This window comes from Atta colombica, unplaced genomic scaffold, assembly GCF_001594045.1.
Source record: "Atta colombica isolate Treedump-2 unplaced genomic scaffold, Acol1.0 scaffold111, whole genome shotgun sequence".
Classification (NCBI taxonomy): Eukaryota; Metazoa; Arthropoda; class Insecta; order Hymenoptera; family Formicidae; genus Atta; species Atta colombica.
In genome coordinates, this window is record NW_017259197.1 from 58785 (window position 1) to 75287 (window position 16503).

The 16503-nt window shown below is 36.6% G+C and overlaps 2 protein-coding genes across 5 annotated transcripts in view; both read left to right on the forward strand.

Moving 5' to 3' along the window:
- Window positions 1-3810, forward strand: part of LOC108693954 (dosage compensation regulator) — a 6512-nt gene extending 2702 nt beyond the window's left edge. For all 3 annotated transcript variants that reach the window (XM_018203191.1, XM_018203190.1, XM_018203192.1), the window contains 5 exons: window positions 8-1679; window positions 1762-2129; window positions 2205-2474; window positions 2630-2875; window positions 3472-3810. In XM_018203191.1, coding sequence (XP_018058680.1) covers window positions 8-1679; window positions 1762-2129; window positions 2205-2474; window positions 2630-2875; window positions 3472-3810 — 2895 coding nt within the window. The remainder of the gene's footprint in view (window positions 1-7; window positions 1680-1761; window positions 2130-2204; window positions 2475-2629; window positions 2876-3471) is intronic.
- A 1692-nt stretch (window positions 3811-5502) lies between these two features.
- Window positions 5503-16402, forward strand: LOC108693966 (JNK-interacting protein 3). Of its 2 annotated transcripts, none has more exons than XM_018203204.1 (19): window positions 5503-6139; window positions 6233-6390; window positions 7471-7805; window positions 7917-8037; window positions 8500-8907; window positions 8990-9190; window positions 9270-9305; window positions 9515-9532; window positions 9903-9960; window positions 10104-10160; window positions 10237-10572; window positions 10655-10834; window positions 12235-12439; window positions 12513-13408; window positions 13517-13736; window positions 13848-14133; window positions 14201-14398; window positions 14566-14655; window positions 15361-16402. In XM_018203204.1, the coding sequence occupies exons 3-19, from the start codon at window positions 7512-7514 to the stop codon at window positions 15489-15491; spliced, it is 3735 nt and encodes a 1244-aa protein (XP_018058693.1). In that variant the 5' UTR covers window positions 5503-6139; window positions 6233-6390; window positions 7471-7511; the 3' UTR covers window positions 15492-16402. The 2 variants fall into 2 exon arrangements, with proteins under 2 accessions (XP_018058693.1, XP_018058694.1); XM_018203205.1 differs by adding an exon at window positions 14853-14913 and having other exon boundaries at window positions 5503-6390; window positions 15361-15429.
- The last annotated feature ends 101 nt before the right edge of the window (window positions 16403-16503 follow it).

Below are 16503 nucleotides of genomic sequence, written 5' to 3' on the forward strand. Positions count from 1 at the left end.
AATGTAGTCATCGATTACAACAGAAGATAACAATACAACTGCACTGAAAGATGACAAAGATACATTAACTGCTGGCGTATCTTTGCTAACGAATCAAGTTTTGGACGATTTCATATCTTCCGTACCGCAACCTGCCGGTGTCGTAAGCTGGTCACCACCTCAGCCAAATTGGAATCCATGGACTGGCTGTAATATAGATGAGGGACCACTGGCAACAACTTCTCTGGATCAGTTGTCAGAAGATTTAATGAATGAACAACGAGAAAAGCTGCAACAGGACTCCAGTTTGCAGGCAAGCATCAAAGAAAGATCAAGTTTGCCCGTTTTCAACAAAAAAAGCGAGATCATGAATGCAATTAACGAAAATCCAATCATTATCATACGTGGAAATACGGGATGTGGTAAGACTACGCAGGTTTGCCAGTTCATTCTGGATGATTATATCGCATCCGGCCAAGGTGCATATTGCAGTATAGTTGTCACTCAACCCAGAAGAATTTCTGCCGTTTCCGTGGCTGACCGAGTCGCCGCCGAGAGATGCGAGGCTTTGGGACAATCGATTGGATATTCCGTGAGATTTGAGTCGTACTTGCCGAGACCCTATGCCAGTATAATGTTTTGCACTATTGGTGTACTCTTGAGAAAACTGGAGGGTGGCCTTAGAGGTGTATCGCATGTTATAGTTGATGAGATCCATGAGCGAGATGTTAATTCAGATTTTATTATGGTGGTGCTCAGAGATATGATCCACCTCTATCCTGATCTCAGAATTATTCTCATGTCTGCTACAATTGATACAACATTGTTCAGCGAGTATTTCAACAAGTGTCCTGTAGTGGAGATTCCTGGAAGAGCGTATCCCGTTCAGCAATATTTCTTGGAGGACTGTATACAGCTGACAAATTTTTTTCCACCTACAAGTTCCGGGAAACGTAAATCTAAGGAATCAGACGATTTGCCAATACCGGACGCAGAACCAGAAGAAAATCTGAATAAAGTCATCGGCAATAATTATTCTGTTGAAACAAAGAATGCTATGGGACAACTGACAGAGAAAGAGATAAGCTTTGAGTTAATAGAGGCGCTTCTTATGTATATTAAAAGACAGGATATTCCAGGTGCTGTGCTGATTTTTCTCCCTGGATGGAATTTGATATTCGCGTTGATGAAACACCTTCAGCAACATTCTCTCTTTGGCGGATCGTCTTATCTCATTATACCACTACACTCGCAATTACCGAGAGAAGATCAGCGTAAAGTTTTTGATCCTGTCCCGTCATTTGTAACGAAGATTATTTTATCCACAAATATTGCAGAAACTTCAATCACGATCAACGATGTCGTCTACGTTATAGATTCTTGCAAGGCCAAAATGAAGTTATTCACTTCGCACAATAATATGACTAATTACGCAACTGTTTGGGCCAGTAAAACGAATCTCGAACAACGCAAGGGTAGAGCGGGTCGCGTTAGGCCTGGCTTTTGTTTCCATCTATGCTCAAAAGCTCGATTCAATAAGATGGATGAACACATGACACCAGAAATGTTCAGGACACCTCTGCATGAATTGGCATTGAGTATCAAATTATTAAGATTAGGCAATATCGGTCAATTCTTATCAAAGGCAATTGAGCCACCTCCCATTGATGCCGTGATTGAAGCGGAAGTTGTATTAAGAGGTATATACTTTTTATTTTTTTCTTTTCCATAATCAATTAATTTTTAACTAATTTCTAAGACTTTGTATTTCTATGCGTACAGAAATGAAATGCTTGGATAAAAACGATGAATTAACGCCTCTTGGCAAGATTTTGGCGCGTTTACCTATAGAACCGCGATTGGGAAAAATGATGATCCTAGGATGTATGTTTCGCGTGGGCGACGCGCTCTCGACGATGGCCGCAAATAGTACTACTTTTCCTGAGGTATACAACATGGGTCCGGATGTGAAAAGGCTGACTGCTCAACAAAAATGGTTTGCCGGTGCTAGATTCAGTGATCATGTCGCAATGTTTCATGCTTTTCAAGCATGGGAAGAAGCAAGAACAGGTGGCGAATGGGCAGAACAAACATTCTGTGATTCAAAGAGTCTGAGTCTACCAACTTTACGAATTACCTGGGAAGCTAAGGTCGGTAGAATTGCGATGTGGCTAGCATATATCCTTATATACTAGTGATAATGACTTATTATTCCATATGTGCAGAACCAACTACAAGCGCTATTGCAAAGCGCTGGTTTTCCCGAGGAAACTCTGTGCCCCATGCCACTAAATTATCAAGCAGGTGCGGATCCACGCCTCGACACCATCACTGCGCTGTTGTGCATGGGTCTATATCCCAATGTGTGTTATCATAAGGAGAAGCGGAAAGTTCTCACCACAGAATCGAAAGCTGCGCTGATTCATAAAACATCGGTGAATTGCAGCAACTTCGAACAAAACTTTCCATTCCCGTTCTTCGTGTTTGGTGAAAAGGTATTTAGACACAATATCCAGAATTAAAATATAAGATTTTTTAATTTTGGATATGCGTGCTGTATGGATAATATAAACATTTTTTTCTCTCTCTCTCTCTCTCTCTCTCTTTTTCTTTCTCTCTCTCTCACTCGATAACTCTCTTGTTTCATTAGATTCGCACGAGAGCTGTATCTTGCAAGCAAATGACTATGGTGTCGCCTATACATCTATTACTATTTGGATCACGAAAAGTAGAATACGTGGATGGCGTGATTAAACTAGACAACTGGATCAACTTGGATATGGATCCGCAACATGCAGCAGCTATCGTTGCTCTGAGACCAGCTTTAGAAAGTCTTGTAGTTAGAGCATCCAAAGATCCAGAAACGATTCTAGAATTGAGTCCGACTGAAGAAAAGGTATAAATCAAACTTGAAATTTTAATTAATATAAAGTTATTTATATTAATGTAAAAGATTTATCATTCTTCTATTAAATTTTGTATTGAAACTTCTGGCCACTACTAATCTGAGATTATAATGTCAGAAACAAAAAAATACATAATATTCTTGCAAAAAATATATTAAAATAGAAATATTTTATGACTAGGAATCTTCAATGAGAGTTCAGATCCAGAGTTCTTAAAAGATTTGAAAAATTTCTGAATAAGCAAAAAATATTTTTAATTAGAATAAAATATATTGAAACCATTAATGACAATTTTGCTTTAATTTGCTGCTATTTTTGTATACAATTTTGACAAAATATGCGATTTTTTGTGCATTAACTTAATATCTCTTTTATTATACTTAGAAAAAGTTTTCTTTCTGTCTCTCTCTCTCTCTCTCTCTCTTTTTTTCCTCTCTCTTTTTTTCATGATATTTGGTAAACGACAATATCTTGGACTACGTTTCAAAAACGTAATGTATGTTATATTAAGTAAAATTTTCTTTGGAGAGGACATTTTGGAATGTAGCTTCGATAATGTTATTGATATTTTTTTTTTTTTTTTTAGATATTGAGCGTGATTAAAGCATTATGCAGCATGAATGCTTGTCGTCACGAATTGGAGCCGATAATCGGCGGTGGTTTTCAATCAGCACGACCTCCCAGGGGACATGTAACCGGCTTTCGCGGTAACTTTAATACACCTCCAAAAATGATGCGGGGAAGTGGAGGTTACCGCGGTCCAGTTTCGAATAACGAGTCCTACGGTGGGAATAGCGGTTTTAATGATAATCGCAGCGGTGGTTACAACAGAGGAGGTTACAACAGGGGATATACCATGGGCAATCCGCGCGGTCGAGGTGGAAATTGGAATAATAGTGGCAATCGTGGACGTTATTTTAATTAATATTTTGTTTACACTAACTGTAATTATAGTGTTGCTATTACACTTTAGAATGCAATTCAGGATTTATAATTCTAGATATTGATTTGAAGTATCTTAGTGTATTGCCTTCCTTTTACTTTGATTGACAAAAGTGATACACTTTAAGTTACTGTCCAGAATTAGAAATCAGCTATATTAGACTGAATTATTTAATTGCATGGATGGTTCAATTTTTGTCTGGAATTTTTTATTTCTTCAAAAAACGGTAGAGTGCCGAATTACCATCTCTCTCGTAATAATAAGGAAATTCCTTCTGATATAAAATGAAAGCGAGATGTGATTTACAATAATATTAGCAATATGGAATGAATTGAATGTGTTGGCTCAAGCTATGCTATCATAAAAGTTTGACTGAAAAAAGAGATTAAGCCTTTAAAAATTTTACAATGTTTGCAAGCTTAATATTTTTACTAACAGTCATATGTGATATGCAGAAGTCAGAAATGGCCGAGAGGAAGTTGGTGATCTTCACCGAACGATGATTTCAACACATTAGCTCAACGATATCTATCTTGCAGGCATAGCATTTTTGTCAAAATGAAAAGTATCATCATGTGAAGAGAAAGTACTTGAAGAAAGAAACCTAAATTGAACAATACAATTTCGTCGCTATTACCATAATTCTGGACAGAAGTTGAGTTGCTCATGTATACATGTAGGTTGAATATTATATTGACATTATATTATTATATAATAAAAAGTATATATAATATTATATAAAAAAAAGTATATACTATAAAGTTGCATCCAGATTATTGAACCGAACTTAAAGACGAACTGTGAATTAAAGTCATGAGCATCACAAACATTTCTGCGATCCATACTGTAGTTTCAATTTTTTTTTATTTAATTGTTGGCACCTATTTTCAAAACAAGTCTTATGAAGATTAATACAGTCAGATCACGTTTTGTGGGATGTATGGAAATGTGTGATGTTTCTTTGCAGAGTCCTAAAATTTATTCTTAGTAAGCACTTGTATTATGCCTCGTTTATGCAAGGAGTTTGCATTGACGTTGGAAGCATCGCATTGAAGGAAATAAGATTGAGTTAATTGAGTCGAGGAACTAGAAGAGATCTTAATATTATACTATATTGTAACTGCTATAATAATATATTATTATACAATAATATAATGTGATGACATTGTATTGAACATTGTAATACAGTATAGAATCACAGTATAATTTGTTTACATGTAATACTTGGTTTTTTTCTTTAAACTTTTATCATATGATGTGATACTCTCATAATATGAAAACATTTTTGTCTCTTCATATTTTCTGTTGTAGAGGAAGATCTTTAAATTATTATTGTATATGATATGATAAATAAATTGCTATGAGCTCGAACTCTCTTGTTTAGAATGCTTTCAAGTAGTATTGGATCAATAAAAAAAATTCTGTTTTTTTAATTCGTGCGTGTATCTTTGTGACAAAAAAAAAAATTTTTAATCGCTGGAGATCTTGCTGTCAGTACGACGGCATGATCGATCGACCGATCATGGTTTCATCACGTAGATTCGTATCCATTCGTGTCAGTCAATGATAAAGCGCGCTATCAATCCATCTATCCGAGCGCGATGGTTGCCGTCGAATGACGCCACGGCCACCTAACGGAAGTGAACCGAAAGTAGGCGAAGGCAACATCGTCGCTGATCGTTGCGGACGGGATGTCGGACATCTATTTCCGAACACGTTGCAATCGGGGTCGAAGGGGACAGCGAATCGCTGGATGGCAAGAAACGACTAGAAAAATTCACGGGGTGTAAAGACTAGTTCCAACTGATTCTGCCTTAGTGTCCTGTCGTCGTCGTTTGACAGTTGTCCGAATTCTGTGTTGATTTATTACGCGGAAGAGAGAGAGAGAGAGAGAGAGAGAGAGAGAGAGAGAGAGAGAGAGAGAGGCAGTGAGTCGGCCGTTCGTCGTGTCGTGCGATTGTCACGCTAAGTGTTCGCGAAGGACTTGAAGAGAAGAATAGAAGGAAGAAAAAAAAGCGTAATCTCCCGTGGCGGTGGTTGCGAAACGTCACGCGCGATCGTCGGACTTCATACGTGCGCGCGTGCGGCTCGTGAGTGGCGCACGAGGTGGACAAGGTGAATCTACGACTGGTCCAGGACGAGACGTGGAGAGACGCCGCGACAGGAAAGAGAAAAGAGGACGGCGACGCGCAGATAATGCGATGAGACACCGCGTCGACCGCTTGTCGAGTCGCCGTTCGCTGATCCTCGCGCAGCGAAACGACACGAGGTTGCTCTCGCGCGACATCCTGGACGGAGTCGCACGCAGAAGGTTATAAGCGAAGTTATGCGCCTGACGTTCGGCCTACCGACGAACGTCGATCACGGTGGACCGCTACCGAGCTGTTTTTCCGGCCTTTCGCAGATCCGACGAATGGACGACGACACGCCGACCAACGCACTTGATGGTCCACGTTCGGAGACGCGCACCCCTTTGCGCCCTTTAACGCCTTCGACGACGTCCCGTGGCCCAGGATCCGTTTAACTGGCTGTGAAAAGTGCAACGTAATTCGAGTCCAAAGAGTTGAGTAGTGCAATTAATCATTCTTCTATATCGTGTTGTTTGGCCAGATACTATAAGATGCCTTGAGATATAAAAATAATATTTCCTTAAGAAGCAAAATGTTAGCACCATATCAGCGATCTGTTAGCAGATTTGGAAAGAATATGTAGTAGATTGGCAATTATGTCTGCATTAAACTCGTGTTTTTCCAATGCCTGTCAGCAAATTGTCACAGAAACCAAACAGAATTTTATTGTAATTATTAAATTAAATTATATTTAAATGAAATTATGGAATGATATGATTCTGTTTGGTTTCCATTGGAAATTTGCTATCAGATTGTCACAGATTGGCAAAACATAAGCTTAATACAGTTGTCAATTTGCTGTAATATTCTATCTAAATCTGCAGACAAATTACTGATATACTTCTAGATAGCTAAATCTGTCAAAAACAGATTTTGCAAAGTTCACTACAAATTTTGTCAAATGTACAAATAGAATGAATAGAATATCAGCAAAAATCTAACAAAAGAATGTAATGACAGATTGTAGAAACCAAGCAGACTTTATCATCCTGTAATTATTTAAATGATATGTTTCATTTAAATAATTACAAATTACATGACTCTGCTTTGTCTAGATTTCAACAGAATATTGGCATCAACTATAATATTCAACTCATGTTCTAGCAAAGTTTATCGACATAATAACTGCTAACAATAAACTGTCAGCAGAAACCTCATTTAAACAAAATTTCATTCCCTAGTCATGAAATATATATCATCTCATGACTATGAAATGGCCGATGTTACTTCTGTATTTACCTGCTATCATATTTTATTAATAAATTTTGTTTATTTAACAGACTTTGTAAAAATTTCAACAAATTGACCATTATCACATTTTAAATATATTCATAAAGTACTTGAAACAATTAGATGCTGCTAACACATCGGTAATAGAACTCTATGGAAACAGAACATATTATTACTGAATTTTGCTAATATATATGAAACTGAGCTAACAATAATGAATTTGTTCCTTTAATCTATTGCAAATTGTTGTACAATACTATATTTTTCTGTATTATTGCTACAGGTACATAGGTAGATAGATAGATATATAAAACACTGGTCAAAATGGATCAAGAAACGGTCTACGGCACGCATGAGGATAGTCATGTTGTCATGTCAGAGAAAGTGCAATCTTTGGCAGGCAGCATCTATCAAGAGTTTGAAAAGATGATAGCGAGATACGATGAGGATGTAGTGAAAGACTTGATGCCTCTGCTAGTCAATGTGTTAGAATGTCTGGATATATCATATACCGAGAATCAAGAGCGTGAAGTTGAACTAGAGTTATTAAGAGAAGATAATGAACAGCTTGTCACGCAGTATGAAAGGGAGAAGCAATTGAGAAAAGCATCAGATCAGGTAATTACTTTTTTCAAATAAGTTACCTTAAACATTTTTGATTATATATGAATAATACATGAATGAATAATATATTTATATTATAATATAATATGAATATTTTTATATCAGAAACTTCTCGAACTGGAAGATGTTTCCGAAGATGAGAGAAAGGAACTTCTATCGAAAATTGATAGCTTGGAATCTATCGTAAGAATGCTGGAACTGAAGACTAAGAATTCTCATGATCACGGTACAAATGCCATTGACGTTTCCAGTCTACCTGTTCACAGTTCTTCCCTTTACAGTAGAGTAGAAGATTTTGTTTTTTTTTGCGTTTTATGTTATTTATATTCATGTATCACTCTCTTGTAGTGAGCGAGGAACACAGGATGCAGGTTTACTATGCATTTTTTATTGTCCTTTGTTCATTAATTATTTTTTCAGTCATTCTCATATTTCATATATGGTTTTATTTAAGATGCTGTTATAAAAATTTATCAACTGACATTTTGTAATAGATATGTATAATCATGTATTTTTTTTATTGTTCAAATGTTATTTAAATCATTATACTGATTTCTTGCTTGTGTTAAATATATCATATGTTTATTACACGAACATGTGAAGCATGTTTCAATGTCTAGTCCGTGTCCAAATTGCTTCATATATAGATTACGCTTATCATTAATAAACATTTATATTTTTTTTTTAGTTGGTCGGCTCGAGGAGAAGGAAGCTGAATTGAAACGCGAATATTCTCGACTGCATGATAGATATACAGAATTATTCAAGACCCATGTCGATTATATGGAGAGGACCAAAATGTTGGTTGGTAGCACAGAAAGATTAGAGAGTGTATCTACCAGCCGTGCACCATCGCGATTACCTTCCCTTGGACTTGCTCATATGTCACGTAGTTCCGGGCCACTTAGTTATGGTTTTCAGAGTTTGGAAGCTAGTATAAATGCCGAAGATGTTCAAGAGGACATCGTATCAAACGTCGTTAACTTGAGAACTGAAATGTTGGATAGTAGCAGTGAGGCTGCTATCGAAACATCCGACAAAAGCCAATTAACTGATCAACCAGTACAAGAGAATAAGACTACAGCTATATCTAGACGTATGTTGCATATTTAATAATAAATCTTGTAAATTCCTATTTGAAAGATATAAGATTTTAAGTTAGGAATATATTTTTACAGACGAAAGTCCGGAAACAGAAGTCCCGCCAACTTTAATAACACCAACGACGCCGACCGCAAGTATAGAGAAGTTAGCGACTACGCCAAGTGGTAGAAGCAGGACTGAAAGAGAACAACGAAGCGGTAATACGTTGTATCAAGAACTAAGTTTTCAAGATGCTGATGCGTTGGGCGAAATGGACGAGGGCGCAGATATTACTGGTAATATATCTACGGGAAATACAATGTTAAAGCTCGATTTTTTCTTCGGAAAACTAAATTGGTATATTTATATTTTTAGGAAGTTTAGTACATCCTGGAGAATATGCTTCTTCAGGTATGTTTGATATATATTCACAATTTTTGCGATTTGTACATATATTCATTTATTCCATGTATTCGTTCATATTTTCATCTATCTTTTGAGTTAATAATTTTTTTAACTTATATTATCTTTGTATTGTATTTCATTGTTTGCCATCTTATGCTGGCTCGCGTCGTATTTCCAACATGCGATGCATGACACTAATTTACCATCAACTGCAGTCAATGACAACTTCTTCGGTAAGATATGTGCTATTAATAATATTTTTGTATGATATACACAATGTGTATATATATTTTTAAAATAATTAACATCGGAGCTATTAATGATACAATCATTCTTGAACATGCTTTCCATTCTAACATTATTTATAAATAAAAATTAGAACTTCTAATTACAATAGATATACATTACTTCTTATTTCTCTTAATTAACTGCTATGCATGTAACATAATCAAAAAATAGAGATTAAATCAAATTTAGAGATTATATCAAATTTATTAACCTTAATATAAATCTTAACAAACAATATTCAAGTATAATGTATTTTGATTTTTAGAAGAAAAGTTATTTAACTATCTTGTTATATTTTTATCTATTTTTTTATAGGTATGGGGAAAGAAGTAGAAAATCTTATTATGGAGAACAATGAATTGCTAGCAACAAAGTAAGTTTTTCATTTTGTTAATAAAGTACAAGATTGGGAAAATTATTTTCTAAAAATAACTATAATTACAATTTTTTTCTCAATCTTGAAAAAATAACATCTTTATTATGTACTATAGTCTAACATTAGATATTTTCTTATAGAAATGCGCTTAACGTTGTCAAAGATGATTTAATTGTCAAAGTGGATGAATTAACGAGGTAGATCATTATTAAATTCTTTTTTATTACAGCATCGATATAACTTTTAGATATTATTAAAAACTCTAACTTCTAGCGAGCAAGAAATATTACGAGAAGAGGTTCGAGGTTTACAGCAAGCGCGTGAGCGATTGCGGCAACGAATTGCCGCCTTAGAAGAAGAATTAAAGAAGGTTAAGGAAGAAGCAGAAGCAGCAGCTAAAGCGACGAAGAGTGATGACGAAGAGGATGTACCTCTGTCTCAAAGGAAACGATTTACACGCGTGGAAATGGCAAGAGTGCTCATGGAACGAAATCAATATAAAGAACGGTTTATGGAACTCCAAGAGGCTGTCAGGTGGACAGAAATGATTAGAGCCAGCAAGACTGATCCTTCCAGCATCTCGGGTGGAAAAGGTTCAGTATGGAAGTTGTATGTATCAACATATATCTATCAAACGAAAACAAGGAGAAAATAAACTGGAAGAGGATTAATCCGTTCATTTTTATTTCAGTTTTAGCAATCTTTTCACAGGCCCGGCTGATCGAGGGACGTTAGTGCGTTCTACACACACATTACCGCACGTGCGGTATAGTGCACCAGCGAATCAAGTTGTCCCTGCACCACCCCTGGACGCCATGCGTAGACGTACGTTGAAAAGTCGTCAAGACTTTCTCGACCAAGGAGACACCATGTGAGAAATCAATCAAATTTTACTACATGCACGTAGATTACGTCGACTTGACACATCGAATCCCGCCTAATTTTAATTAGTTAGTCTTATTTTCATTTTCTTTGTCATTTTATACTTTCTTTCTATCTGATCATCATTTAACAAACCTGAGTTCATTTTGTTCCAAGAAGAATATTTCTCGCGAATACATAGGTAATGTTATATACAAGCTGCAATTCAACATGCAAGCGTAATCTTCTTTATTATCAAAATCATAACGATGAACAGAAATGAGGTAATGTTATTTTATCCACGTGGGACTGAATTACAGAAAAGAAACTTAGTATGATTTTCTGAATTCATCATCTTTGCAGATTAGAATCTTCTTTGGTCAATTGGGATCCATAATCTTTTGTCACGATTCACGATATTAGTCTCAATTGCGCTAAAAGACGTGAGTCTTTTCTGAATAATTTTAGCCTACCGAGTTTGGGAGCATTGTATATGTATTAACAAGTTTTTGCTTATTCTGTAATCTTTTTTGGCTTTCGAAAAGTGTATCTAAAGATAAAACTTTTATTGAATCTGAGTATATATCAAAATGATAAGTAATGTATAGTTTTATGATAACAAGATTATTCTTCTTTTCTTTTTTGTTTTAATTACTATATTTGAATCCTATTTTAAAATTCCTTTATTAAACTACCCGTTAATCAAGTTTTATTAGGAAGTTTTAGCATGGTTTGTATATTACGATGATGTATACATTGCTCATAAAAGTGCAAGAATTGCACTAATTAAACCATTAGATGGATCAATTTTTCACAGTAATATGTTTGAACAAAAAGATATACATAATTTTGTAAATATGAATTTGTACAATTTCTGGAGAAAATAATAATATGCGATCATTATTGATTGAAAGAAATAAATGAAGTTTTGATTACGTTATAAACTTGGCCTTTATTTCACTCTTGTTACTGCGCTTTTGGTCTTTTTGTTGTTCGGGTTTCGTCCTTGCCTCTCCCTCGTGGCGTTGTCAAGAGATACCTGGTTTTTCTGGCTTCGGGTGGGGTGCTTATTGGTCAGCAGGTAAATCTGTTCCGCTCTACTTCTAACTTTCCGCTTCAACATCAGATTCTAAGAAATATAATAGAGAGCCTATATAGATATATTCGTATCTAATACATCCTCTATAACAATAAATTTACAAGAATGAAATTATTGTCGACTGTGAGAATCAGTGAAGATGGAAGCAAAATGGTCAAAGGATGTGTATGGTGAAATGGATAGTCAGACGGACAGTCAACAATCACAGTTTATCTTTTATTAAACTCAGAAAAGTTGCAACGATCTTTCCCTTTTTGCTTGAAACTCGTGAGCATACAATAATTAACATATCACTCATGTCGTCTTTGCAGATCGTCCGAAAAGCTCGTAGCAAGACGCGCGAGCGAGCGAAGAGAACAGTATCGTCAAGTGCGAGCGCACGTTAAAAAGGAGGATGGCCGTTTACAAGCTTACGGATGGAGTTTACCGGGAAAGCCAAGCGCTCCCGTTAGACAACCTCCTGTTCCAGTTCCGGTATATTGTCGACCCCTGCAAGAAACCGAGCCAGGCATGAAGGTACATGTTACATTTTCCTGTTTCTTGAGGAAGAAAAATGAGGATGAGTGAATGTCATCATCATTTTTATTAGATTTGGTGCGGTGCCGGTGTAAATCTGAGCAGCGGTAAGACACGTGATGGCGGATGCATGGTCGGCGGAAGTGTATTCTACGCGGCCGAGGCCCAGGAAACAAGCAATGTAAAGACGGAAGCTGAAGATGCTGTCGAGCATTTGGACAAGGAGCTTCAAGAGAGCGAAAACCGACGATTAGAAGCAGAACGATGGGAGCAACAGCTCAGCTCGCTCGTCTGGATCTGCACTTCGACGCAGAAGATGTCCAAGGTCACGGTAATAGATGCAAATAATCCGGCAGACGTTCTGGAGGTGTTCAACGTTTGTCAAGGACACTTGCTCTGCATTGCGAGCGTACCTGGTGCCAAAGAAAGCGATTACGCACAATTCTCTAATGAGAACTCAATCCGCAATTCGAACGGCATGATAAACGATAGCGAGAACAACAACGGTGCCTGCGAGGATGTTACAAACGGAAATGAGAACGTTGAGCAAAACGGCCAGAAAAATCATCAGGATACTGAAACTGCCATCGATAAAAATAAAAGTGAATCTGATAATCAATCAGAGGATCAGGTAAACGAGAATATCGAAAAATCTGCTGAAACAGATCAGAACTCCACAAATGAACCGCAAAGTCTAGAAAGTATAGATAGTGAAACTGCAAACTTAGGAAAAGTAAACTTCGTACGATGCAACGCTGAAGTATCTTTGAGATCGAACGATAAAGATACCATGAACGAGGAGACAAAGGAAGAAGTCGTGGAAGAGACACCCATCGAAAAGATGTCGTCCATACAACCGACCATGTGGCTCGGAGCTCAAAACGGTGCAGTTTTTGTTCATTCAGCCGTCGCTAAATGGTCGATGTGCTTACATTCTGTGAAGCTCAGAGATGCAGCATTAGCTATTGTGTATGTAGCTTTTTTTGGATTGTAAGGATCATAGCGAGGATTTGGTGCTGTGATCCTAATTAGAAGATTTTATTGATAAAAGATTAATGAAATCTTTCTTCTCATTAGACATGTGCAAGGCCGAGTTTTAGTCGCTTTAGCAGATGGAACTGTAACGATATTCCGCAGAGGCATAGATGGACAATGGGATTTGTCTCAATACCATGTTATTACACTTGGTAGCCCTCAACACTCTATTAGATGCATGACTGCAGTCAGCGGAAAAACAGTATGGTGTGGCTATAGAAACAAGATTCACGTGATTGATCCTGTTTCGATGACGCTCGAGGTATAAAAATAATACTTAAAATTGAAATAATATTTAAAAAGATGTAGTAGCTTAATATTACAAAAATAAAGATTAAGTTAAATTGATAAAATTAAAATTCCTATTTTACAGTGCACAGTGGACGCACATCCTCGAAGAGAATCTCAAGTGCGGCAGTTAGCGTGGCTAGGTGATGGTGTGTGGGTCAGCATCAGGCTCGATTCGACGTTAAGACTCTATCACGCTCACACCTATCAACATCTCCAAGATGTTGATATAGAGCCTTATGTCAGTAAAATGCTCGGTACAGGAAAACTTGGATTCTCCTTCGTACGCATCACTGCTCTACTTATTTCCTCAAATAGGCTGTGGATTGGTACTGGTAATGGAGTGATCATCTCAGTACCATTATCGGAAAGTAAGTGCAGAAAATAGCACATTCTCTTATTGACATTCGTTAACTCTGTAATATTCGGGTGCTTCAGGTGCGGGTGGTTCAATGGCGGTAGCTAGAGTGCAGACAGGTAACAACAAAAGCGATGCACCAGGAGTCGGCGTTAGGATCTTCGCGTCAGAACGAGGCGTCACACCAGGAAGTTTCGTACCTTATTGCAGCATGGCTCATGCGCAGCTCAGTTTTCACGGACACAGAGATGCTGTAAAGATGTTCGTTGCTGTACCTGGTGAGTTTCGCGATGATCGCTAATATCCATACATGTTGATTATTAATTTTTAGTGAAATTTTTTCTTAAAAGATTAATAACTTTAACAATATAAAATATAAAGGGAAGTAGAAGTCAGCGCGGTAAGGAATATGCAAATATATAATAACTTTAAATCAAATTTCTAGGTCATGGTGGTCAGAGCGCGGTGACGGACGGAACGCAACCTGCGATGCTTGTTCTCAGTGGTGGTGAGGGTTACATCGATTTCAGAGTGGGTAAGTAAATTTTTGTAATGACTGCAAGGTATGTTGTCTTTATAAATGTTAAAAATTATAAATCTAAATAAAAATTCTGAAAAAGCGAACTATTATGAACAATGAGATAAACTTTTATTATTCTTTGTTATATGAATATAAATTTTATTAAAAATTTATGATATAAATTTGAGTTTAATAAGTTATTGCAATTTTAGCAGATGAAGCTGAAGACGAGAGTGATGTGGCAACACACCTAATTGTGTGGCAGATGGTCAGGTATGCCCCCAGAGAGAAGCAAGAAGTGTGCCGATTTCTATATCGATTTAAATGAGCATTTCTCTGTCCTGACAAAATCACTATTAATCGGTGCATCCTTCACTAACAGAACAATTTCGCACTCTTGCACGATAGAACAAAGTTCGACTAACAACATTATTTCTATAATCTTTGTGCATATTAAATACATATGACTGTGGGGTATCTCAAATTTCTACAGATTGCTTTGCATATTTATACATGTGCAAACATCAAAGTTCAAGAACAAGTATATGAAAAAAGAATTTAATATTCTCAAAAGCGATAATATATCATTAATTTTATTCTCTGGGGGTTGGGCTTTCCCATCTATCATGCATTATCTTGTAAAAAACGCGACTTATGCCTGTTTTCTTTTATTTAAGTACACTTGTTACTAATAACATTTACATTTTAATTATCTTCCAGGTGATGGAGAAGAGACGGAGGAAAGCATAGATCGATCAAATACTGCAGTCAGCAATGAAGAACATGGTGAACAGAGTCATCTAATTGTGTGGCAAGTGCAATGTCCCTCACCAATGCCAGTCAACGGCTAGCCTATGGACGGGATGGATGAGCGTGATTTGCTATATGATTTAGCTTACAACGCGGCATTACATGTGTCGTCGATGCATCATCGAATTATGCATTGTGAATCATTGATATTCGAGCGAACAATCCTCGTCACTGCAAACTAATGTATGCTACTTTAGATATATTAATATAACGATTGTAGCAGAGTACATTAATAATTCCCAAAAATAATTATTACGATTTTTCATATTAGCAGAATGATATTATATCGAATCATGAGTTTTTTTGAATCATCATTGATCAGTTATCATGATATTCTTCCACAGCGGAGGCAAATTCATCGTGTATGACATTTCTTGCAAGTATACGGGCAAAATTTTCGGAGGGGGTTTATGAATTTTTTGTCGACGCAACTGGAATCATTAAGTCTGTTCTTTGTCATTACACTGGACTTCACTAAAATTTTTTTGCTTTCGCCAAATTTAAATATATAAATATATGTATATTTTATTTTAAGTAAAACAAGTGTACACTAGTTCAGTTACAAAGAACAGATCTATTTTAACTTCGATACTAAATCATCTCTCGCTTCTCGTTAAGCCGCGCATTCCTTAACTTAAGCCTGCGTACATAGGATCAAATTATTAAATGACATGTGCCGGAAAGTTTTCTCATGACGAGTGTTCATTTTAGAATATCACATATTATGAATGGCGGTGAGATATCGTTATTTCAACTAACCATTGTGATAATGCGACGATTATAACGCGGGACGGGATAAGTTTCGAAGCTGCCGTTGCCACATTGCTACAATAAAACATTTGTTTCGCGTTATGTACCTGTCGCGAGAATATTTTTCAGTCGCCGTTAACACGCAGTATGCAGAGTATGCAGTAAGGTGCGTGTAAACTCAGGCAGATTCTTAGGCGTAATGTAATATTAATTTTTTGTCGGAGAGTATATTATTTTCCAGACTTAAAATCGATTTTATTCGCGTACATCGTGCATAACGATAAAATAATAATAATAGTAATA